The sequence below is a fragment of the Mauremys mutica genome, chromosome 7, assembly GCF_020497125.1.
Source record: "Mauremys mutica isolate MM-2020 ecotype Southern chromosome 7, ASM2049712v1, whole genome shotgun sequence".
NCBI lineage: Eukaryota > Metazoa > Chordata > Testudines > Geoemydidae > Mauremys > Mauremys mutica.
In genome coordinates this window covers 87,810,487-87,837,036 of record NC_059078.1, presented here as the reverse complement: position 1 = coordinate 87,837,036, position 26,550 = coordinate 87,810,487, and the positions used below count along the sequence as shown (strand labels likewise).

At 45.5% G+C, this 26,550-nt stretch overlaps 1 protein-coding gene across 4 annotated transcripts in view; it reads left to right on the top strand.

The window, feature by feature from the left end:
- Positions 1-1,362: 1,362 nt before the first annotated feature.
- The window catches only part of UNC5B (unc-5 netrin receptor B), a 153,788-nt gene continuing 128,600 nt past the window's right edge, over positions 1,363-26,550 (top strand). For 3 of the 4 annotated variants that reach the window (XM_045025153.1, XM_045025154.1, XM_045025152.1), the window contains exon 1: positions 1,363-1,680. In XM_045025153.1, coding sequence (XP_044881088.1) covers positions 1,590-1,680 — 91 coding nt within the window. In that variant the 5' untranslated portion in view covers positions 1,363-1,589. Of the gene's footprint in view, positions 1,681-4,794; positions 4,982-26,550 lie in introns of those variants that run through there. The other variant, XM_045025156.1, reaches the window with a different exon arrangement.

Here is a 26,550-nt window from a genome sequence, read left to right as displayed (position 1 = left end):
CGAACTCACCGCGTCGACCCGGCAGGTAAGTGTAGACTAGCCCTCAGTTGGACGTCTCCTCCTCCAGACAAAGAATTTGTCAGGTACGGGTGCTGTACTCACCCATTACAACCGCCTTCTCCCCCATACTCCATAGATACAGTGCATGTGAAAGAAGCTGGAGGCAAAGGCCAGTGGGAACTGAGGATTGTTTTGGAAACAGCTGGACTGATTTTTTAATTAGGAAAAAAATCAAATGGAAAATGAAGTATTGACTAAAGAAAAGGAAGGGGGCAGGAAGCATTGGACAACATCACAGAATGCACCTTAAGTGACTGATAGGAGGATAAAGGAAGAGAGAAATACGTGTTCTTAAGGGTTTTTCAGGTGTGATGTTCTGTCCGGCTCCTCCTGGAACATCCGAGGAAAGAGCAGCTCTGGACTATGTTTGTACCTATCCCTCCCAGCCCAGTAACCACACCAAATCCAAGCACAAGAGAGGTGGTGCGTTCAGGGGTAGGCAACCTATGGTACACATGTCAAAGGCAGCATGGGAGCTGATTTTCAGTGGCACTCACACTGCCCAGGGCCTGACCACCAGTCCCAGAGCTCTGCATTTTAATTTAATTTTAAATGAAGCTTCTCAAACATTTAAAAAACCTTATTTACTTTACATATAACAATAGTTTAGGTATATATTATAGGCATAGAAAGAGACCTTCTAAAAACATTAAAATGTATTACTGGCATTTGAAACCTTAAATGAGAGTGAATAAATGAAGACTCGGGCACAGCACTTCTGAAAGGTTGCCAACCCCTGGTCTAGCTAGAGCCACAATGTATGGCTGGAGAGGCGCTGGAAGCTCATTGCATGTAATAATGTATGAAGCTGAGAGCGAGCTGAGGGGAAGGCAGGGGGCTTGAGGGGGGGACGACGATGTGGGCCACTGAGGAAAGGGCAAAGGGGGAAGCAGAAAAGAAATTGACTGGCGAAGAGGTTCCGAGCGGACTGGAGGGAAGTGCCGAGCGGCTCCAGCTCCGGCTTTCACTGCGGATCCAGCCAGCCGGGTTTTCCGCGGCGCGTTGCTGCCGGAGCGGCGTGGGCCGTTCCGAACTCCCTGCCGCCCCCCTGCGCCCTGCCCACGCCGCTCCTGCGGCTGTCGGCTCCCCCTCGTGGCCCCCCGCCGCCCCCCTGCGCCTGGGCTCCGGCGTGCGGGCCACCTTGGCAGTGTGGCAGGAGCCGGGCTGGGGGCAGGATGCAAGGGCCGTGCTAGGCGCAGCGCCCGGGCAGGGAGGCGGCGGCAGGAGGAGCCTGCAGTGATGCGCACCCAGCGGCCGCTCCTCTGACACGCTCTCCTTGGCACCCAACTTGGGAGGGGAGCTGCCCAGCCTGGCACCGGCGGGATCCAGCGGCAGGGGCGGGAGCCTTCCCCGGGCTCGCCTCCCTCGCCTCGCCGAGACCCGCGTCCCCCAAGCGCGTCGGGAGGAGGCGATCCCGGGCCGGGGAAGTGCCGGGGAGCTGGGGGGCTCGGGGCGAAGCAGGCAGCCGAGGAGAAGGAGCCTGGGAGCCAGCCCCGAGGGGACGGACACAGAAGCTCAGCCGGGGAGCGATGCCTTCAGCTCGGAGCCGGGCCGTCTCCGCGCCCGGGGTGCTGCTCCTGGCTCTGATGCTGCACTGCAACTTCGGGCGCTGCGGAGCAGGTAAGGAACCGAATCAACAAGACGTTGGTATGAACGAGCCGCGGCGCCTCTGCGCCCGGCCACCGCCGGCCTCCGGTCTCCGCGGGGGTCGGGCTGGGCGCCCACAGGGGAGGCTGCCCCCCGGAGCCCCTCCAGAGTTTGCCCTCGCTCTCGGCTTCTGGTTTTCGGAGCGCACGTTTGTTCCCTTCTGCCTCCGCCTGGGTCCGCGCTGTTCCGCGGCGGCAGGAATGCGAGCTGGGCTTTAATAACAGGCTCGCCGTCAGGAAAATCGCCGCTTTGCTGGCCCCGTGGCGGCTTCGAGGCTGAGCCGTTTTTAAGTCATTGAAAACCGAGAAACGTTCCCATTCTATTTGGAGAGGAAACTGGAGCAAATTATTCCACATCTGCACCGGGCTGGTTTCCCACTGCTCCCTAACTAGTGATTTAGGGGGAACTGGAAGAAACCCAGCTATTTCAGTCCGCCCAGAGGGGAGAAGAGGGTTATTCACTAACTCTTCCCGTACTTTTGGTTACCTCGTTGATTAATTTTGCATAAGTGAAAATGCTTCATACAAGGGATCGGGGTAGCCCCAGGCAGGAGGTTACTTTGGATTCGGGCTGTAGCTTTTGAGAGGTGGGTTTTTTTCTTTGATTGTTGTTTTTATGGAGTTGGAAACTGTTGGTAGAAGAGGAAGGCTAATTGGACATGGATGTTAAATGGTGGCACAGAGAAAGAATGACACCATTGAATACCTCTAAAAGGGGTTTTAAAAAATGTTTGTTCAGCCCCTCAGTTACTTGTAAGACCGTGAGTGGAGAAGTGGGAACAGGGCCTGCCAGTGCAGTTCCAACCCCCTGTTCTTCCACCTTTGCCTAGGTTGACAATAGTCTCACTGAAGCCCTTGAGGCGATCCACGCTGAGCACAGGTAGTAAAATGGGTCCCATGCCAGGGAAATAGGAGCATGCTCACGTTTGCAGAAATACAGTTCAACTTTAGTAGCTGACTCTGCCACCCCTTACTTTTGCTGAGTAGCATCTTACTTCAGGATTAGTTCCATGTCTAATCCAGGAACAAGAGGTTACTCAAAGGCCCTTGTTCGTATAATATCTTTCATATGAACTACACAACCTCAGATGTTTTCCTCTAAGGTAAATAATCAATTACAGTGGGAAGAATTAAGAGGTCTAGGCAAGGGAGAAAATAATTATCTTCAGAAAGGAGTTGGAGAATGAATGAGCAGTATTAGTTTTGCCTTGTTAGGTGCAGTATTTACTGCTGAAGGCCTCAAATTCCAGGGGAAAGAGGGGGACCAGAGTTTGGACCTTTCAGATGGTCAGATTACTTTTGCAGTAAGAAACAGTGTAGGAGTTTTGACCCTCTGGTGTCAGGAGCATGAGTCAAAGTCCTCTTCCAGTGGATCATTGCCATTTTTGCGTGTCCGATTGCTGATGGCTGTGTATGTTATGTTCTGTGTGTATATTAAAGAGACCTTTCTGTGGTGGAAGGGAAGGAGACAGTACACTATATAATTAGGTAGGCACACCACATGTTTTTGTGCTTCTTAATCCTTGTGTATCATGTGCTGAAGAAATGTGTAACAGACTCTAGGTTACTGGTCCAAAGGAAAAGGGATTCTCTCTCAGGCCCATGCATGATCTACTGTGAGAGCACTGGTCCATCTTTAAGCTGTTCTGTCTATCTGAGACCTGCTTTTTGGCAGAGATTTAGAACAACAGATGGAATTTTTTGTATGTCAGACACTGTTGAAATGTAAGGCTAAATTGAAGGACACAGATATGCAAAGACTATATTGGTGACAATTTGTGTCTGGTTAAATATTTATAATTGGCAATGCTTGCTACCCTGTGCAGAAGCTAATGTTTTGCTAGTCTCATAGGCTGAGTGCCTTTCTTTTCTAGTGCAGTGTTTGATACAGTTCTAAAAAGTTGCAACACTTATAATTTGATCTTGGCTAATTATAATTTGTCCAGAGTCTGGTATTTAAAGATGTATTTTGAAGTTGCAGTTAATGATAGGGGGAAGGTTCAGTACTGAATGGAGAACATTGTTTAAAGGGATTCAGGAATGTGAAATAGGAGCACTGGCTTAAGAACATTCAGAGTATGTTTACGAATGTGCAGTACTACAAATTAAAGAGAAGTAAAGCAATAGAGCAGATATTCCAAATTAAAGGCTTAATTCTGCATTCTTTGTGCACCCAAAACACCCACTGAACTCAGTGGGAAACTTGGGTGTGCAAGGAGCATGGGATTGGGCCCCCGCACAATATGGAGACACTGAATGGAGAGAGTGGGCCTGTTTTGAATTAATATTAATAACAAAGGTGCATTCCTTTGAAAATGATGATTTGGAGGCCACGGATGAGGGAGAGGAAGGGAGACAAGGAAGCCCAGCTGAGTGAGTGACTTGCAAGCTGCCCCTGCTATTAACTCCAACTTTGTGATTCATTTGATTCTTACTGATGTTTTGTTTTGTTGGCAGGGGAAATTACATCCTTGCTTACAATTTCATTCTATTCAATAATCCGGAGAACTAGGGGTGCAGTTTGAATGATGGGCATAGGGGCTTCTTACTGTGGGAATAAAAAAAGGCCAAGGTAATAATCATTGCAACCACTGAACTCTAGAATTACCTTTTAATTATGGACTCTGATTTCTTATTGATTCAAACATGGAATTGAATCATGTTCTTCTCATACTTGATCTTAATTTTGTAAATCAGGCTGCCATGGTCAGACTAAGTTACCTAAGCCTTGTCTAACAGCTCCCAACATTTCCTAGGGGCAAACAAATCTGGTGATCATGAGTCATTTAAAGTCAGCCCTTCAAGTTGTGTGTGTGTGTGTGTGTGTGTGTTTGTGATTCCCCCTCCCCCCAAATAACTAAGGAGCATGTATCCTGCTCCCTACCCCTATCCCTGATTCCTATAATAAAATTCAGCTGCATGCTGCCCAGAATGACTTCACTTTTGATGCCTGGCCTCTCTTTATCTCTTGATTCTGCACCATTTATCCTTTGTCACCCTCCAGCAATAGGAAAATAAAGGTGCGAGTGTTTTCCCTTTAAGTGCAGATATAAAAAGATGTCTTCAGCTTTAGATCTCAGAAGTGAGGCTCTATAAAGTTTGATGGCTGTGGAGTTTGGAAGAGACCATAACTTTAAATGTCAGACCTTTGGAGTGGCCTGTCAGCCTGTGACAAGCAGACAGCTTGTAATCTTCGTTGAAACTTTAAAGCCTAACTAACATAGCTGGTCATTTCCCTCCCATATTGTGAAGAAAGAGGATGGCTATGGAATGTGGTAGGTGTGTGTCACCAGAACTGGATGTTGTGCAGATTTGTCCTCGTCTTGTTAAAAGCATTTTTTGACAATGTGATCTTACAGGAAAATGAACCAAGCCTTCATTTTAAAGGGTAATTAAAGATGAGTAGGAATTTTGAGCGTGTTTCTCAACTAGAAGATGTAACCCCCCAGCTTTCTTCACTTAGGAAGATGTATGTTTTACAAAGGTACTTTTTAAAATGGGGGGGAGAGGGGAAATAAGGGTTGGAGGGACGGACTAGTTTTAATGCACTGCACCTTTGCTTCTAGAGACTGACATTAGATTTCAGTCCTGGGTCAGCATAAGTGAAAATGAGTTGGTTGTTTTCAAGCTTAACCCATAATAGGGAATGTTTGTCCATTTAGGGGATACAAAGACAAGGAAAAAAACCACACAAATATTTTGGCACAGTTAGCACCTTGTGCTTCAGGGAGACTCAGTCTATTGGAATATAATAGTGGTGGTGCAAGTCAGGATTTCAGTGCCTTGGCAAAGTTGAACAGAGGCCAGGGGAACTGGATTAGCAAGGGTGCTGCAGGTCAGGATTTAGGTGCATTGTCAGAGCTGCAGGGCTCAGGATGGGGATTAGAATGGAGTGCTGCAGGTCAGGATTGAAGCAGGGTGGCAGAACTGTGTGGGTGCCCCAGACTGGAATAGCAGGCTGAGTGCAGGTGTAGAAAGAAAAGCATTGGATTAGATCTGTATGTGTGGGAAGGTCGTACAGCTCCTGTCCTGCTCTGTCTATCCCTCTAGTTTTGTGAGCACTAAACTCAGAATTAAAGTATAATTAAAGGAATTAAAAACAGGGTGGGGAAAAGCTGAATATGAGGCCTGACAGGAGAGATTTATTCTCTTCTTTTTAATGGAAGAGCACTTCAATATTTTTTATTGCGCTGTATCTTCTGTTTAAAAAGGGAAGTGATGTTTAGGGTTTTATTTATCTTTCGAGAGCTTTCAGTGGAGAAACAGTAGGCGCATTCGTTCCTTTGAGTTTTCTTTGTTGCTCCAGAAAATGTTACTACCACCCGGATCAGACGGTTTGCGTGATGGGAATTCATTGCCATTCTCTGACATGGAGCTGATTTTGTTGTGCATTTGGTTTTTATTAGAATTGGCATGTACAACTTGGAACAAGGATCACAAGCTCTCTAGGGTACATTTTCCTCTCCCTCTTTCTTCCCCCACACCTCAGTGCCAACTCTATGTGGGTTGTGTAATGGCTGTGAAAAAATGGAGTGTGATGTTGTGACACTGACTACCATGCTGTACCAGTAACAGCGTGAACCTCTGATTGTTTATTGCAAGGTAACACCATCGCTTCTGTTTGACTAAGATATGGGCCAACACGCAGATGGCTTAAAAAAAATAGATACACTGGTGTTTATCCTGCTTGACAGAGATGGAATCTCTGGGAGCCTAGGATTAAAATAGCAGTAGTAGGAGGTGTCTGCAGGTCAGGATTGAGATGCATGAGCAGAGCTGTATGATGAAAGTTTCACAGCACTGTCTGCACCATGCTAGGTTTTCTCCAGTGCCGTCAGTTTTGCACTTTCATCATTTTTTGAAGGGGTCTTACCCTGGGTCTCTTGCCCATTAATATACAGAAAAGGTAACAGGAAAGAGACGGAAACTTCTTGTCCCCAGCCAGGATTGCAGGCCCTTGCCTAGCTGATATGGGTACACTAAGGCGTAGGCTTCTTCAGGCACCATAGCCCCAAATAAACAGCCAGGGGCACCTCTGGATCCTTGAGCTAGAGAGCCTTAATTGAGGATCTGTGGTTTTCAGTTTGGCCCTTTCATAGTAGGCCCCAGGCAAACTATTGGGAAGACAGCGCAGTAACAAAATAAGATAGCACCGTTATCCCAAACTAATTGGAAAGTGGATGCCTATGGAATTCTACATGCTGTTTATGTGAATCCCAGTGGAATTCCTCCCAAGTGATGTCATTGCAACTGTATGGCAAAGGGAGAGAGACATTAGATTGACCAGTCAGTGAAGCCAGACATTGCATAGGAAAGAGACCTGCTTGGCTACAATCAGCGGTGTTTGAAGTTCTCCTGTGTTGTCTATTTTTTCCTCCCTTATTCTTGGACTGGGTCCCCTTCCTAAAATAAAAAGCAAGTCCCCTCTTGCTGTCTCATTATACTAAATGTTTCTATTAAGAAAAGTAAATCTGTGAAAATGACACTGTGGGGTTCTGTGTTTGGGACTTCAGGTGTCATTTTCTCTGCTTGCAAATCTAAAGATTTTTCTAGCCAGCAACCCTGCAAACACAGCCCGAAAAGTCAAGCTGTGTCCTGTGTGACTGGTGGTAACATAGGAGACAGATTCTACAGTTAGACCCTGAAGGGCCGTGCAGCTGATGCTGTACAGACCAGACTGGAATCCAGGTCCCTTTCCCTTTGCTGCACTAGCTGTGTGATGCTAACAGGAATAAAAGTTTGTCAGGAAAGAGAGCTCATATGACTGGACGACTCCAGGGAGCAGATCTGTATTGAGTAAGGAGGTCTCTTTATTTAGTTCCTTTTCTGATTGTAATGATACTTTAAAGTCACTAGTTCCATGACTTCCCCCTTTGTGGTGTATTTTGACATGAGCTGGTCAAGGCATAACACGGCATGCAGTGTGATCCCTATAGGTAAATGGGAGCTCCACATTCTGAGCGACTTTTTTTTTTCTTTCGTTCTTTCGTTCTGCCTTTCTTTCAAAAGACACACAGGCCTGCCTGAGTGGCTCGATGCCGTCACTAAAAGGGCGCCCACATGGCTAATATTTGGGTTCCTGGTTTTGCTGGCAGTATGTCTGGAGAGCAGGCAGGAAGTGGCGAGCACTGAGGTGATGATGGAAGGGGCTGTAAGGGAGTCTGCGAGGAGTTCATTACAGCAGATGTTAGTGCCGTAAAGCCACAGGTTCCTGCTGTTTCTTATTCGCTTGTGCCCTTTCAGCTTTAGCAATGCTAATGTTAGTGAAAACATTTGCTGAAGTGGAGGCATAAATTACAAATCTATTCCCACTTCTCACCCCAACCCCCCAGGTCTTGTCTTTCCTCTTCTCTTCATCTTTCTCTCTCTTTTGTTTGCCTCTTTCCTTCCCTTCTACATAACAGCAGCAGAGTCAGTGGAAACTTGCACATTTCTCCCCTGCAACAAAGAGTGCGTATTAGCATCTCTTTAGCAATGTGGGTTTAATTCAGTGCTGTTCAGCAAACACCACTCTGTTACTGTCTGCACACTCCCTCCTTCCCTCCCCAATATGCTGACACTCATTCACATGCATCCTGCACACAATAGCACGCTCCTGATCACCAGCCGACATGCAAGGACCTCGACCCCTCCCCCTGGCTTGCCTTCTCCCAGTCTTATATAAATGATTTACCCAAGAAGCTGTGATGTTGATAATGATGCATGGCCTGGAAATCATTCTCACCTTGTGGGATCTAGCTGCAGTAATCTCACTGTAACTCTTTATCTCTTCCATGACAGAGATACTTGTTTCTCTACTGATGAAGAGAGGGGTGTGCATGTGCGCGTGCGTTAAAGAATAAGCAGTAGAGTTTGACTCTGGTAAAGCTTTCCCCTGTGGATGGGAGGGTTGAAGTAAAGAGGAGTCCAAGTGCAGTAGCTGGTGGTGGGAGTGGACATTCCATCAGAGGATAACACCACCTCAAAGTCTCTTTGCCCAAGATTTAGGATTGCTGCAGAGAAAGCTGGAGAACGACTGCCCCGGACCTGCTTGGTGACCTTGATCTCGGTTTGTTTTCCCAGTTTGAGGCTGAGCTGTTGTCCTGATCTGATTGTTAATGAAAACCTGTTTTATGTATCCCAAAAAAGGTTGTTTTCCCCTGAGGGCCTTTCTAGGCTCCATTGTGATTGAACTGACTCCCCTCTGCTGGCAGCTTGGGAAGAGAGGCAGATGTAGGCACACACAGTACCTGTTAGAGAGGAAGCAGCAGGGGTAACTTCCTTCTTTCCCAACTGGGTGTTAAATGTATTCCTATTTAAACAAGGGTGAAAAAGAGAGACTGTGGAAGTGAGTGATGGCAGCTAGGATTACTGATCCTCAAGAAGTCTTGGCTGTGGTGGAACCGGATTCAGTTCCCGTGCCTTCCCCAGTCTCTATTATATTTTCACCCACAGCACACTTTAAACCCTTAATGTGGTTATTCCTGGTGATGCCTGTCTTCTTTTGAGCTCTCATCCTGGAATCTGCTGTGAGCAAGAGGCTGGATTCTAAGGATGCCATTTATGTCTAACATTTAGGATTTGTGTCAAAGGGTTTCATAGCCCCTAATGCAAATGAGAACACTTTCAGGTACACTTACATTGGTTTTGTTTAATCTTTTTAAAGCCTTGTTCCTTTCAATCTGGAGTAAGGTAGAGTTTTGTCACTTTGCTGCAGTGTTGGGAATCCAGACACAATAACTCTGTTGTGCTAGTGCTTGAGAACTAGAAAGGGGCTCAGTGCAAATAAGTGAAGTTGGCTAAGTGCATTGTGATTACTTTCTGCATGTCACACAGTATAGGCAAACAGCACGCATTGCTCTTCGAAAATCCCTTCGGTTCTAATAATTAAAGGTGGTACTAAAGGCGTAAGGAAAGAACATGTCTATTTCTTTAAATATGACAACTGCTGTTGAGTGAAATTAATCCTTACTTTCCCATTGTAGCTAAGTTTAGAAATAATCTTTTTGTTTGTGTGAGAAAAGGGAAGGATTTGGGGAAAGAACAACTAGAAATTACTTGAGCAGGTTGAAAAATGGGGGAAAATTTTGTGTGGAATTCATCCTTTTTTGTCAAAATCTCAGACTTCATCCCAATTTTGAAATTCAGAAAATGTTGCCCAGTTCTATGCTTACCAGAAAGTAGAATGACTTTTTTCTGTAAAATTCATCCCATATTTTAATCAAACTTTCATTGCAAAATCAAAATTTGGAAAATTTCATCTACTCTCGAAATTGGTCTGCATGAAATTAAGTACTTTTTTTTTTAAACAAATAAAGTGCAGTAACTCTTCGTCCCATGGCATAGCCCAGCTATCTTTCCAGCTAAGAAGGATTGACTGAGACTCTTTTCCATTATGTTGTTTACTTGACCAGAGTAGATGGTGCTATTGACTGAACTATGGGACTCCCTTCCACACCACAGAGAGGCTGCTGATGCTGAGTGAAATCCTGGCCTTGATGAAGTCAGTGAGTCCAGGATTTTATTTGCTGTTTCCACAGCATTTCTAGTCCTTTGAGCTTGAGGAACGAGAGCCTAGGACGCAAAATATGGTTTCTTCCTGAATGAAGGAGGCTGTTTTGTATTTCCTTTGAATGGGTCAGCTATGCCCCAGCTGTGTGTAGGCCTGTGACTGAAGTGGATTGTGATTTTATTTTTCACCAGTGGGGCATATTTCTCAGTAGAGCTCTAGATTCCCCTTCTCACCAAGCATCATTCCTGCATGAGCACTCCAGAGAGAAGGAAAGTCAGTGCGCTGTCTTCTCTCTGAACCAGAGCTCTTCTCTATGATCACCTTATCCATAGTCCATAAAAGTCATTGAGAGTCTTTCCATTGATTCAGTGGGCTTTGGATAGTAGCACTGCTGCTATAAAGATAAATGGTTTGGTATATGCACCACATGATCTGCATGCCATTGCACCAAAATGTATCTGCAGTCCACCTAACGCTACACAGCAAAGAACAATTGTTATCTATTTTTGCAGTGTAGACATAAAACGATCCCTAACATGACAGGTGCAGTTGGACCTAGAAAAGAGTCAGTACATGCCTGGCTGAAGAATAAAAGCCTTGCCTGTTGCCATAAGAAATGTTATATCATGAAAATGAAGGTATTTGGTATCTGTCTTAAAGCCCTAGCTCCTGTTGTTATTGCATGAGAATCTCATCATTTGTTTGTTTTGTTTTGAAGTAAGTTTCTAGCCCTCATAGTTGTGGAGAAAAGCTAGAAAACATGACGTCCAAAAGATTCGGAAAATGGAAAGCAAATAAGAAGAACCCAAAATATATATATTTTTTTCAAATCTCATGACTTTGAGGGGGCCTGACTCATGGCTTTGGAATGCCTGTGGTTGGCAATACTGTGCCCTACATAGTGGCAGGGGAAAGCAGCCTTCTCTTGCTCTGAAACCAATTCCCCCTTTAAAGTGCCAGACTGAGTGCAAGCACCACAGCTATTGTGTTCTGTGTGTCACACAGTGGCAGTTGCCAGAAGCCACTTCTTTGTCCCCTTTGTGTGACTGCTAAGTTGGGGCCCTCTTGATAGGGTCTTCTATACTGCCGCTGGTCATGGCAGGCTACAGTTAATTTGGCTCATGGGGAAGCTTGGCTGGCCGCGAAATAGGCCATGGCAGGCTGCACGTGGACACTCTCTCTCCCTGGCCTTATGCTGTACACCTCTGTGTCAGTATGAATGGAGGAGGTGGGGAAATCGGGCATGAACTCTTAGACACTGAGGACTTGCCTGCTCTGTTGAGTCTGCTGATTTAGAAAAGGAAAGACCCAGCACAAACCCCACAGTTCAAACAAGAATTCAACTGGGAAAGACTATCCAAAAAAATAGGGCCCTACCAAATTCACAGTCCATTTTGGTCAATTTCACGGTCATAGGATTTTAAAAATCGTAAATTTCACAATTTCAGCTGTTTAAATCTGAAATTTCACGGTGTTGTAATTGTCGGGGTCTTGACCCAAAAAGGAGTTTGTGCGTGTGTGTGTGTGTGGGGTGTCACAAGGTTATTGTAGGGGGGATAGCGGTACTGCTACCCTTATTTCTGTGCTAATGCTGGTGGCAGTGCTGCCTTCAGAGCTGGGCAGCTGGAGAGCAGTGCCTGCTGCCTGGGAGCCCAGTTCTGAAAGCAGAGCCACCGCCAGCAACAGTGTAAAAGTAAGGATGGCCTGGTATGGTATTGCCACCCTTACTTCTGTGCTGCTGCCTGCAGAGCTGGGCGCTTAGTCAGCAGCCGCCACTCTCCGGCTGCCCAGCTCTGAAGGCAACAGCGCAGAATTAAGGGTGGCATGGTATGGTATCATCACCCTTACTTCTGCACTGCTGCTGGCGAGGCGCTGCCTTCAGAGCTGGGTGCCCAGCCAACAGCTGCTGCTCTCTGGCCGCCCAGCTCTGAAGGCAGCACAGAAGTAAGGGTGGCAATACTGCGATCCCTTTAAAATAACCTTGAAACCCCCCCTGCAACTCCCTATTGGGTCAGAACCCCCACTTTGAGAAACACTGGTCTCCCCTGTGAAATCTGTATAGTATAGGATAAAAGCACACAAGACCAGATTTCACGATCTGACGCGTTTTTCATGGCTGTGAATTTGGTAGGGCCCAACTTAAAAAGGAGAAGGAATGTAAACTAAGTATTTAATGCAGGACCTGCTTCAGGATGTCCCACATGGCTCACACCCTTCAGTGGGTCACTTAATCTGTGTGTGCTTCCTTCCCCATTCCAGCCTATCATGCACAGCTGACAGCCCTAATACTAGGTGCTCCCTGTAATATGCTCTTGTAATTCATTCCATTCTGTCCTTCAGGACCTACATCTCCTCCCACGAGGTCACTCAAACTTCCTGTGTTGTTTGTTTCTTGTTCCAGAAAGTCCTTCGGGCCCCTGCACCCCTTTCATTGGGTCTCTTTAGCGTCCTATTGTTGTTTATGAGAAAACAGATAAGGCTGTAAATATACAGGACACGTTACAAACTTGTATAAAGATATGCTCCCTACTCTGAAGGGCTTAGAGTATAAATAAGATAAGGAGGACAGCTCTTCAGGGGATGGAATTGCCAGTGGTAAGAAGGGCAGGGAGATTGACTGAGGAGTGAGCTGTGTTTTAAGGAGGAGAAAGGGGGTGTTTGGCAGGTAAGGACATACGGAGTGTCGAGGACAACATCTAAGGAGGAAAGCAGCCAAGAGTAAGAGGAGGAGACAAGTGGAGGAGTATGGCTAGAGGACCGGGAAGAGTGTAGGTGAAGGGAGAGGGGATGGGGCAGAACTAGGTGAGGACAAGAGGACATAGAGCCTTGCAGGTGAAAATGAGGAGTTTGCTTTCCTATCTCCTACAGCGTCAGATTCAATAGAGAATTTCAAACAGGATGAAAAAGGTGCCTTTAACAGTGGGATTTTGGACAGACTCTGAGGAGACAGCTACAATGACCAAGGCAAGAGACGAGCAGCATTTGGAGGGAGCCTGTGAGGAAAGGGCAGATTTTGTTTGTTGTGTGTTTTGTTTCCCCTCCCATCCTGCCCTGTGGGACCCACACCCTCTCATTAGGTCACTGAAACGGCCTGTGTGCTCTGTTCTGCATACCAGCCTGCCCTGCAGGGCTCCCACCCTCTTTGCTGCTAGTAGGTCACTTTAACTCCCTTGGCAATGCTTCCATGTTATTCCACAGCCCCCTTGCTGAAGACTCTTCAGTAGGCCCATAATCACCTTTTTAGACCCTGGAACATAACAAGAGAGGAGATAATAAATTGCTGACCTTGCTCAGTGCCATCATTTGAATATTAATGTGGTTTTGTGGGAGAAAAGAGAGGGAATATCTGTTCACAAAGGCCCTCTGAGAAATCCTTGAAACTGCCTGAAGTGTGTGTGAGATTCATGTCCACATCCCTGTGCATGTGTGTGAATGTCTGTGGCTACACCTGGAGGCCTGGATTATACTTTGTTCTTGGATGGCACTTTCCACCTGAGGCTCTCCAAACACTTTACCAACCTCAGAAACAACCCCCTGTGGTAAATATGATCATTCCCATTTCACAGCTAGAGAAAACAGAGGTCAAATAGCTTCTTTAGAGTCATGTAGGAAGCCTGTGATGGAGCCAGAAATAGAACCCAAGTTTCCGGAGTGCTAGTTCTGTGCCTTAACCACAAGACCATGCTTCTTCCTGGAGCTTTGTTTCTGCAGATGAAATATTTCCAGTGAGCTGATGGGGAAGCATTTATTGTCATTGAAATGTGGGGCTCAGTTCACATAGCCATGAGACTGCAAAGGCAAACATTTTGGATCTACTTCTTCCTTCCATTCTGGCCTCTTTCCCCCTCAGTTTAGTTTATTACTGCATGTTAAAAGTACAGAAAGAAAAGAGCAAAATCTGATGAGGAGGTGGGACTCGGAAAGTGAAGAACAGAATGAATGGAAGCCCATCTAAAGAACGTGTATCCGGTTATACAGTAGGTAGACTTGGAAGGGCTCCAACGCATCTGAATCTGTAAGCATTGAAAGACTGTTTGACTGAGCATCTACACTCTCCCTCTCTGTGGACAAGTAGGGGTCCTTTTGTTAGTGAATAACAATGCCACAGATTGTAAAGCTTCTTTCTCAGTCACTCTCCCTCCAAGTCTGGTCTGATGTAGCCCATGAGTTATTCACAAAAAAGAGAGACATATAATTAATGAACCCTAACCACCCAGACGTGTTTCCATTTTCTTTTCAATGAAGTAGAATGAGAGTTTTTTGGGGGGGGGCGGTGCTGTTTTAGAATCATGGCATCTTCAGCTAAAATGTAATATAAAGGAAATTACCCCTGTTCCCTGCAGCCAGCGAGCCCCACCCTCCAGTGCAAGAACTCACAGGGAGATTCCCCTGCCTGCGTTTTTGTTCCCCATTTATTTTCTAAAACAGTGTCTGCAGTGGACTGAGCTCTCCTCCAGCTGGAGGTGGGGGGTGTAACTGCAGTCCACAGAAGGGATGGATTGCCTTCCTAATCATTACAAAATCTTCATCGATCCAGAAACAAAAAACAGATTCCAGCATTGCTGATGCTCCCAGGGGGTCTCACTAGTGTGATTTCTTTAAGGGTCCTTTGAGTGACCTTTCTTTTCCCCAATTCCCCTTCCTCACACACATGCACTGAGCTCCAAAGCGAAGGGATTGTTTTCCTTTGAAAGAGCGTGGAAAATCTCATTTTGAGAAGTTTAATGCTTATTACACCCATCTGCCTCTGGGGTGAGCTCCCTTTCTCTCACTTGGAGGCCACCAAAAGAGAAGAGCCAGAGACCCTTTAGCATAATGCACAGACAGATGCAGAGTGCTGAAACGGGGAGGTCTTTCTCTTTTTTAGGAAGCAATACTATGGGCAAAACCTGTTAGCAGCATCCATCAGCCGTTAATGGACATTCAGGTTGGTAGCTAGAGGGTTAGCATGCAGATATCAAAAGGAGAGAGCTGTTTTCTGCACAGGTATGTGTGTATTTGGAAAGGTACAGAATTGCTCCAGTTGATAAACACATGTATATGATTTAGCCAAACAAACACACACAAACACCATCCAACACTTTCCCGGTCAACATGGCTACTTTATATTGGTTACATGAATATATTGGGCCAAATCGTGCAGCTGTTACACAGGCAAAACTTCCACAGAGTTTTCTGGGAGATCTTCCGCAGTGAGGACTGCAGGATTTGGCCCATGGACTAGTATTTCCTTGTGTGTGTTGTAGGCACGGGGCTACTCTTAAAGCATCTTTTCCCATTAAAGGTATGTGACTTTGCTTAAGGTGCCGCTGCTGCCATTGTTTCAGATCCCTGGTAGAGGAAGGAAACCACCAGCAGCAGAGAACAGATACTGCTACCTGGGCTCCCCTCCACCGCTGACTTTGTATTACACATTTTAGTATTTTGTTGTCCACTGGTCTATGCAACCCAAGTGGCTAGCCTCAGAGTTCTCAGGTCTTCCAGGGGCACTGTGCTTACCTGGACGTGCCAGTCAGAGTGCTGTCTTGGATAACATGGTTGTGGGCCCACCTGATTCCATTACCAATGGGCAGTAGCAGAGACTGACCTCCCTAACTGTCCTTCCCCAAATCCTGCTTCAAAAGCTGCACTTCACTTCCACCTTCTGGTTTCCCAACCCATCTAACGGTTGGTTCTCAGAGGACATGGATCTCTCAAACAGGTGATAGTTTGGGCTGGCAGGAGGTGGCCAGTGAGGGTTCCATGAGTCCATGAAGGTAGGAGGACCCGGATATAAATGGGGAGGCTGCTGGATAGGGCTGTCCAGGAAAACTTCCACAGAGCCCCACAAAACCTAGAGCTGGGCTTTGCTTCTCATCTTGTTGGCTGACAACCAAGGCACTAAAATAGCCTTGCCACATAGGAACAGATTCATTTGGTTTGGTATATTTTCCTCTGGCAATAGGTTAGACTGGATACTACTTAGTACAGCTTAAAAAACCCGTATAAAGCATTGGGCAGAGAGCGTACTCCATGAGGAGTGGGCTGGGTAAATTCATTTGTAACTCAAGATGCTGTCAGCTGATGCCTGAAACCATGAGAGCTGGTCAGACTTACAACTTTTTAACCTAACTAATATATATGAATGTATGTGCCTTATCCCACTCAGTCAAATGTCAGCATTGGTATTGGTTAGGAACATTATGAAGGCAGCACATTCAGTTCTTGGGGTGCAGGGAGAATCCTTGCTTTACTGAACAACTACTCTGACTGAGACAGAGATGCATTTGTGGAGTCCTGCCTAATCCTTTGGTGAAATGATGGGGACTTCAATAAGGAGGAGACTTAAAGCAAGCAGAAGGCTGGTAAGGGGACCTTGGGACACTGCATGGAGTTTGGAAGATGCTGAGGAAAGGAAGAAGATGGAAACATCTTTTTCACATCCAACTTGACCACCTTGAATTCTCTCTTCCTCTTCCTGACACGTGCTTTTCTCTCAGTACCAGCTTCTCTTGGTCCAGCTGGACTCATGTCTCCTGGAGACCCTCCATTAGGTACTCTGGAGGTGTGGGATCCGAGAAGGTAGAAATCTGCTCCTGCTTTTTCCGCCACTGGATTAATTTCTATTCCGATACAATCCTTTTCGTTTAACTTACTGTCCTGGCCAAGCAGCAAATGAGCCAAATTCCCAGACTTGTTAAAGGGATGTCATTTTTCTCATGGTTTGATTGTGTAATAGATTATAATAGCTTTGAAATACAGGTAATCAAAAACAAACATTGAGATGGTGCCAAGAGACTTCTATTGTCTCCGCAGGAGACACTCAACCTCTGGTATTGTTCTGTCCTAGGACTTTATTTGTTATACCCCATGGAGACTTACCCATTGTGTGGGACGACTGTTAGCAAAACAGTGAACTCTGTTGTATTTTTGACAGGCTATGTTTTGCTGTATCATTGATTTGCTGTATTTTCATTGGCTTAGAGAACAGACTGTCCTTCAGCCAACTAGAGTGGTTTATCCATAAAATTGCAGAGCAAAGCCCTATGTTTATCCACAGAGTGGGTAGAGCACAGGCAAATGTTAGGGCAAACTTCCCCACTCTGACCTGAAGGGACAACCTCTAGGGGCAAGGAGGTAGGCCATCCTCTGCAGAGACTTGCAATTAGGCTGCTAATTAGTGCCAATTATGGTGGTGGTTCCTGTAATGTGGACATTCTGTCCACTGGGACCTGGCCTGAGGCCACCAGCTCTTTTCACACAGGCCACTACCCAGCCCAGATACAAGCCACTTTCAGTCATTTCCTCCACCCTCTGTTTACCCTAAATAAACAGTAAGGACTGTGACTACAACACAAAACATAGTTTCTAATTTGGCTGATTTATTTTTAACTCCCTTCAGACAGTGCTGCAGCGTTTTGCATTTTGGGTCATATTTTGAAGGTTTATTCCCCCCCTGCAAACATGAGGGCTTAGAGACTTCTCTTTAAATGAACGCTTGACTCTCCCAGCACAATTTATGCAGCAATTATGTGGCTGCATAATCATTCTGCGTAGGCCCTGCCTTCAGTATTTCCTCCCTTGAATTTGGTCCCCTCACCCGATTCTCAGCAGGGCTCACCTAGAGGACTTCTCTTTTCAATCTTAAAATTAAACCAGGGAGCAGTGTCCTATTCTGGTCTGAAGAATACTAAACCTAAATCCGCTGCAAACAAGCTGTCTTGTTACTGCTGTGAGGTGTCTGGGACACTTGCATCGGGAATTGCAAATTTTATCTTGCTTCAGGGGCCCTCTTGGGAAAACATCTTGAAACCAGATAATACAAAATAACAACTTGAAATGGCCAGTAAATAGATAGCGAGCTGGGGCAGTGATAGGTTAGTTAGGAAGAGACTAAGGGCTCTCTTTAAGCCTCTGCTGCATATTGTCACTTCTTCCCTGCCTTCAGCCAGAGAGAGGACTTTAAGGTCTCTAACTATATGAGGGAACATGAGGTCGGAGACTTCGTTAGTTCTGTATCGGGGGTAGCCGTGTTAGTCTGTATCCACAAAAGCAACAAGGAGTCTGGTGGCACCTTAAAGACTAACAGATTTATTTGGGCATAAGCTTTCGTGGGTAAAAACCCTCACTTCTTTGGTTTTTTACCCACAAAAGCTTATGCCCAAATAAATCTGTTAGTCTTTAAGGTGCCACCAGGCTCCTTGTTGTTCCCCTCAGTTCTGTGCCTGATGTTTGCTTTTCAGGGCTGCTGAAATCCCATTAGAACCTAGGAGATGACTGGACAGTGTGTGTTTGTAGCTGTTTTCTGTTAGAACTTTGTCCTTTTATTGGAGGTCTCGTGAGATAGATTCTAGGCTGAAGGCCTGTGCCTGCCATTATTTTATGGAGCTCTTTCCTGGAATTTTACATGTTTTGGGAGAAGGAGTCTGTTCTTGGTCCCTGCTTCACTAGGATTGAAATAGCTTTTAAGGGTAGTGCCAGAATTACTGTTCATGGTGGTAGCAGGGGGCGGGGAAGATGAGAGTGAGATGGAGAGGGATTTAAGCAAAGCTAGAGTTAAATGTTTTTTCTCTTGTTTTTTGTTTGTTTTTATTTTCCAAAAAATCCCTGACAGCTCCTCCTCTTGCCTCCCCATTCTGAACCAAAGGTCAGAATAGTCCGACTCCCAAGCATTATGTCAAGAACAGTTAGTGTAAGTGATGGGCTTAGTGCCATTAGAACAAACCCACCATCTGCTGTTCCCCCCAGAAGTTGCATAATCTTACAGTAGGTTGAGTGTTCTGATGGATTCGGGGGACAGCAGTGGTGCTATTCTCCTGGCAGATTCTTCCCAATATGCCTCTGGGGCCTGGTCTACACTGGGGGTGGGGGGAAATCGATCTAAGATATGCAACTTCAGCTACGAGAATAGTGTAGCTGAAGTTGACATATCTTAGATCTACTTTGTGTCCTCGCTGCACGGGATCGACGGCCGCCGCTCCCCCGTCGACTTTACTTCTGCCTCTCTCCGAGCTGGAGTTCAGCAGTTGATGGGAGAGCAATCGGGGATCGATTGACCGCATCTACACTACATGTGATAAATTGATCCTCGATAGATCGATCTCTACCCGCCGATCTGGTGGGTAGTGTAGACATACCCTGGGTGATCACACTGTTACATGGTTTACAACCCCCATTGAACTCCTTCCCTGGCCTGTTGGTTTTTACTGTAGTTTAAGTTCAGAGATGAGCATTAACTGACCACATAGTAAGTGTTGCTGTTTTGTATGTTCATGTGTTCCAGCTTTTGTTTCAATGTTTATGAAAGCAAGGAACCATTTGCACTGCCTAGAACCAAACATAGCCCAAGTAAGCAATGCGTGAGCTTCCCGCTGTCTGTCAGTGCACCTCAGTCCTGGCCTGTAACACCCAGGACATTCCAGTCCTAGAGCCTTGGAGTTTCAGTCTTGGTTTTCTCTGGAGCGCAGGCTGTGCTGAATTGTGTAGTGTATTTTGATGGAGCAAATGGGCACTAGGCATTATTGGATTTCTCTGACCTTTTAACACAAGTCAGGTCTGAACTCTGGGCTCTAGAAGGAAATTCCTAGTTCTTTATCTATCTTAGGTTTTTATATAGCATCTGTCAGTGTGTGGCATATAAGTGACTGCCCAGTGAGCCTCTCCTCAAATTCCACCATTTTGGATGTTTCCTTTTTCCGCTGAGGAATCCTGTGTGAATTGTCTCCACCCTCTTAAAAGCCCATCTCTGAAGTGTCTCTGAGTAAAATGAAAATGGCAGTCAGTAAGAGTTTGGAAATGGCTGGTGCTGAATTTGGGTCTTGACACTGGTCTACACTACAAACTTATGTCGGTATAGCTAGGTTGTCGGAATATCCACACCCCTGAGCGATGCAGTTACAGCGACTGAACTCCCAGCATAGACAGCACTATGTTGACGGGAGTGTCTTCTCCCATCAACCTAGCTACCGCCTCTCGGGGAGGTGAAGGGCCTACAGCTTTCCTGTCAGCATTGATAGTGTCATCACTAAGTGTTACAGTGGCACAGCTGCAAGGGTAGACAAGCCCATAGTTAGAACTCATGGAGCCAGCGTCAGCTCTCAGAGGTTGTGGGTGAAAATCCTTGTGTTTGCAGGCTAGGCTGAGACTGCCACCAGCTGGCGGCATTAGGCCACACACAGTGTAACTTCGATAAGCACCAGCTTTGTTTGTCTGTCTTAAGTGATGCCTTTAATTGCAGCTTAGCAAGCTAAGGTAACATGCTGACCCTCAAGACCTTTTTCCCTCTTTGTGTGTGTGTGTGTGTGTGTGTGTGTGTGTGTGAATATGTCTGTTTTCTTGAAGCATTTATAAAATTGTTCTTATTACACTATCATAGCAACCCTGGGTAGCTATCCTGGATACTTGCATAGAGCCTTTATTAGCCAGTCAGAGTCCTCCTTTCATGCACCAGTTTTTAATAATGATAACAGAAGGCTTTGTTTCAGACTGTGGGATTTTGCTAAATGGATGTCACAACATTTAGCTCACCTTCCTACCCCCATTGCCCCTCTGGGACAATTCACTCAACTGTCTCTGATCAGGAGACTGAGTGTCTAATGTAGTGTTAGACCTCAGTAAGAATACTGGCATCGGACATTAGTGGTGTGTCTCCAGTAGGACAACTGCACACACATTTTTGCTCCTCTGGTGGACACTGCAGAGCAGACATAGAACTAGTACTTAACTCAGAGCTGGGTTAGACCAGGTGGCAAATGCCTAGTGAAGCAGGCTGGGAGAAATATTTTGAGGTGATTTATCCAAGGATGAGGCTGATCTCAGACTTGGTCGTCCATCAAAAAATTATGATTGTCACAATTTTTTTGAATCCTGGATTTAGCCATGTGCATGCTTCTTCAATTGCAACTGTGCAAGCTAAAGGGGAGATTGAGCAAAATTGCAGGCCTAGTAAGCAAGTCATCCATTTCTTTTGCTGTTCACTGGTGGGTTTGCAAGAAAACCAAGGCAGGTGGCCCAGTTTTCATTTTGAGCCTAGATAAAATCTTCCAGGCAGCTACTCATGATTTTTAAGTGGTGTCCTGCACCTTCTCTGGCAGACATTGAGTGGATCACCCCCTTCCATAGCCAGAAGGAATACTCTGAGGCTCACTTTGCTGAGTTTTCCTCAGACTGCTAACTTGAAGGGGAGTAGGGTTGCCAGGCGTACAGTTTTCAACCAGAACGCCTGGTCGAAAAGGGACCCTGGTGGCTCAGGCTGCTAAAAGTCTGGTTGGCTACAGCGTCTGGCTCAGCGCAGCTCCTGGAAGCGGCTGGCATATCCCTCCGGCTCCTAGGTGCAGGGATGGCCAAGGGGGCTCCACACACTGCCCCTGCTCCTGCTGTGCCACTCCGAGCACTGGCTCCGCAGCTCCCATTGGCCAGGAACCGCGGCCAATGGGAGCTGCACCTCAACCCCCATGCCCCAGCCCTGAGCCCCCTCCGACGCTCCAAACCCCTGCCTGAGCCTGGTGTCCTCTCCCACACTCTGAGCCCCTCAGCGCCACTCCCCAGCCTGGAGCACCCGCCTGAACCCCAAACCCCTCATCCCTGGCCCACCGCAGAGCCCGCACCCCCAGCCAGAGCTCTCGCCCCCACCCCAGCACCCTGCCCAAAGCCCCTTCTCACACTCCAAATCCCTCAGCCCCACCCCTGAGCCCCCTCCTGCACCCCAAACCCCTCATCACCGGCCCTACCCCAGAGCCCGCACCCCAAGCCGGAGCCCTCACCCCAACCCACTGCCCCAGCCCCAGCCCGGTGAAAATGAGTGAGTGAGCAAGGGTGGGGGAGAGTGAGTGACGGAGGGAGGGGGGATGGAGTGAGTGGGGTGGGGGCCTCAGAAAAGGGGTGGGGCAAGGGTGTTCAGTTTTCTGCTATTAGAAAGTTGGCAGCCCTAAAGGGGAGTGATCTAGGGCTCAGTCTAAAGCCCACAGAAGTCAATGGACAGGCTGCCCTTCACTTCAGTGGGTATTGGATCAGGCACTTATTTTCAGTGGCCTTTGATTCACTTGGAAAAACAAAGCATGCTGGAGTTCTACTTACAGAGCAGATTTTCTGTTCAGCACTCACTTATTGCCTCACTTTCTCTCTGTCTCCATACACACATGACTTATTGGATGGGTTTTCATTAGTATTTATGTACTAGTTGTAAGGGAATGCAGCAGCTCCAGCCTGACTGTTAATGACCCTTTCATGCAATAGCAAAGACCACTTAGCTGACTCAGTTGAAGAGTTTTACTGCCAGCCTGTCCATCTCATTCTGCCTATGTCTGTCTTATTCCTTTAGAGAGTGATCTAAAAATGTCTGTGATTTTCACTTAGAGCAAGTGTGTGTGTGTGTGTGTGTGTGTTTAGAGAGAGAATGCAAAATATGTGCCTACAAGACTTAAGTTGTAGAGTTAAAACAAAAAATGGAGGAAATGGAAATAGTTATGGTTCCTAGAGTTTTGCTACACTGTATGTTTTGTGTGCATTGAATTATGCCTTTAGCCCCAATGAAATACGGGTTGCAGAACTGAGCCCTAATTATGCAACTTAATATGTTGAGTAGCATTTTCCCATGCAAAGGTCCCACTGAATGTAAATGGCACTACTTGTGTGAATAAGTGGTACTGACTGTGAGTGAAGGTTGCAAAATTGGACCCTTAAGGAAAACAGGAATAAAAACAACTCTGCATTTTCCTGATTCTTTACAACGTTAACTGTGTAGCCTTAATATCACAGGCACATAATTGCTTGTATTTAACTTCCTAGGCTTAAAAAAAAAAAAAAAAGGAGTAAAAGGTGGTGGTGGGGAACCATGAATAAACTATCCTAAAGTGGACTTCCTGGAGGAACAGGTACATTCCTTCTATGTACTCTACCAATATGTCTTTGAAATATATACTCCTTTAACCTCACCATTTGTACTCCTGCTTTGCGTGGTTATTTTAGGGGTATTGTTTTTAAACATTTTGGGTTGTTTGTTTTTTCAGAATTTCTTGTGAATGATTTTCAGTTTTTTCAATTGAAAACCGAAACTGCAAACTTTAAGATCTTTTAAAAAAGACTAAAACTTCAACCACAATGAACGTTTTCTGCCAAAAAAAAGAAAAGAAAATTGTTTTGGTCAAAAAGCCATTTTTCCTCAAAACAATGTTCTGACAATAAAGTTTCAACCTGCTCTACATTTAAGGAGTGTGTGCTGAATGTAGCTACTAAAGCAGCATTTATTTACAAGTTTCTGTGGAGTCACACAAAAAGAGACTGCAGCAAAGGTTTGTGTGGATCCCTTGCTAATCAGGGACTGGAGAGGCCAAGAGATGCTAGGAAGCAGCCATGGAAACCACGGATGAAATCCTGGCACTGTTGAAGTCAATGGCAATATTCCCAAAGGCCAGAATTTCACTCCAGGTCTCCAGCTGTTCATCCCATATTTCCCTGGAGAATGTCTGGGGGCTGTAGGCATTCTGGGGCACAGTGCTCAAGGGTCAGGGAAGTTTGAAGGGATGTATAGTCATATAGATCATATCTTCTTGTAATATCGCTGGTAATATTAATACTTTTTATACCATGAAAGATGGTCCTTATTACACTCTAATTCTGTTAATGGAGTTTACATTAGCACACAGCATTATTGAGGGGCATAGTCTTTTTGGGGTCCCCTTGTCATCCACTTAGACGGGGCCAGCAGGAAGCCTTTTCACAGAAATGCAAGGACAGCTGTTTTCTTGCTTTACAAAAATAAATATATATATATAATATGTTGTCTGCTATCCTGCTTCTAGTACAATCTGCTGAGTGATGTGATAATTGAGTGAAGTTCAGTAAGAGAGAGAAACAATTGCCCTGCTGGTTGCAAAGTGATCCAAGCATTATTGTCCCTGTGTGGATACTTTTTAAACTTGATTGGTCAGACTTTTTGCTATATATTAAGATCTCCATCGTCTGTACGTTATTGCACTCCTTTAAATCTTCTTAGCATATGTGCAGCATGCCTCAGTGGCACGTGACTAGGATTCATCACTGTATTTGGTCCGCTGGTTGGATCATTCGTTTCCCTGGCTCGGGCTGGGTACTGAAGGGGAGTGCGATGTGAATGCCGGACCATGCCCCTCACTCCTTTAAATGATGAAGAGCAAAGTAATTCAATTTCTCCTCTTCCCCTAGAGCCTGCCTACTTGGACTGCTTGCTTCTCTCCATGCTGAGTTACCTGGCTGCTACCTCTTCTCCAAGATTTTTTAAAAAGTTTTATATTTGTCTTCTCTTTCCTGATTCCTGATGCTTATCTGCCTTTTTCAAGTGGGTTTTCATTGAACTGATAAGTCACGTGTCCAGAGACTGGAATGTGTCCCAGGATTCTTTGCATGGCTGCAGAATCTCCTTTAAAGAGTCCTGGTGACTGGTGCCACAGCTGAGTGGGGAACTGAAAACCCATTTCTAAGTGGGAGCCCACTTCCAAAGAGGTACCTGAGGACTAAGCTGGAAAATGCTTTTTTCTTAAAGGAGAGAGAGAGTTTTCCATATAAATTAAACTGGATGACCTTGATTGGGATGATGCACTGTGCGGTGGGGTCCCTCAGCCCCAGGATGTGGAGCTCTAAGAGCTGTGCTAACGGTGTGTGGGCACTGGCCCTTTAAGTGCTGGTACTTCCTGAGCTGGCAGAACTCAAAGAGAGTAGTCAGTAAAAAGCAGTTCCACCTGGAATTGTTTGGGGACTGAACTCTAGTATTGGGGCTGGAAGTAGCTTATGAACAAGGACACTGCCGCTCCTTTCTTGAGTATTGTGCTGTTCCTTTATTTTATTTATTTATTTTCTTGTTCTGATCCAGTTCAAATCCTTGTAGTTAATTTAAGGGCATGGGTGGGTGGGTTGGTTTTTGAGAGACATAACAAAAATAGATGGCAAAGACGGAGTCCTTTTTGGAAACAGCAAGCTGATCTGAGATGCAGCATTGAAGAAGAAGAAGAAAAAGAAAGTAAAATAATGGTAAAAGTGACTACATGTGGGGGGGAAATAGATGGTCTCTACTTTTATGAAAAGGCAAGTTTGTTTTTCCCCACAAAAGCTGTTGTAGGGGTTTTTATGCCAATAACAGAGGAGGAGATAGTCACATAAAAACATCCATTATCCCAACTCTGGCTGAAAAAGAGGTAATTGCAGCCCTGAAATACATATAGGTTTCTCTAAGTGAGGAACAGTAAGTTCTCCAAGCAAATTTCCTAACCTCAAGAGATCTTTCATTTAAAAAAACAAAGGGATAGGGAAAATAGCTGATTTTCCTGGCTAGTCCTAGAAGGCTGTTCATACCTGTCATCTTGGTAACCACCTAATTCTACTAGAAGCCCTCAGGAGTGGTTCTGTATCTGGGACCAGAGTCCAGAACTAAGAGAGAGGCTGTTGAGTATTGTTCACAGAAAGAAACTGAACCTAGAAGCCATGGTGGATATTGCCATGGTGGTTAAGTCCCTGAGAAATGTATTGCAGTTCAAGAGAGCCCTTACATATCCCATAAAGCGGTGCCTCTCAACCTTTCCAGACTACTGTACCCTTTTAGGAGTCTGATTTGTCTTGCATACCCCCAAGTTTCACCTCACTTAAAAACTACTTGCTTACAAAAATCTGACATAAAAATACAAAAGGGCCACAGCACACTGTTACTGAAAAATTGCTTACTGTCTCATTTTTACCATATAGTTATAAAATAAATCAATTGGAATATAAATATTGTACTTACATTTCAGTGTATAGCATATAAAGCAATATAAACAAGTCATTGTCTGGATAAAATTTTAGTTTGTACTGACTTCACTGGTGCGTTTTATGTGGCCTATTGTAAAACTAGGCAAATATCTAAATGAGTTGATGTACCCCTGGGAAGACCTCTGCGTGCCCCCGGGGTATGTGTACCCCTGTTTGAGAACCACTGACATAAAGGAAGGAAGCCCATGGGCAAAGCCCCCAGGAAGACATCAGCAAGCTGGAGGGATCTATTTTTCTATTCTTTGGGTATCATCATCCAGAGCAATGATTTTTCAATAAGCTAAAGTGCAGGCTCTGTGATAAGAGAACATCCAACTTATACAGGAACAGGAATTAAACGAATTCCTGTGTATTTTTGCATCTGTGAATATATCACACCAGCTATGGGATTCTGAAGGCAAAAACTGTGCCTGTGCATAATGAGATGAGTTGTGATTTATACCACTTGTGAGAATTGTTTGTGGTACAGGATCAATGGGATGCTAATGTTCCACATTGGGTTAATGTAAATATAAATAATGTAAATAGGAGGATGGTTATTGATACAGGTGCTGGAATAGCTGTAATTTCTAAAGAAATGCACAAGCCAAAATTTGC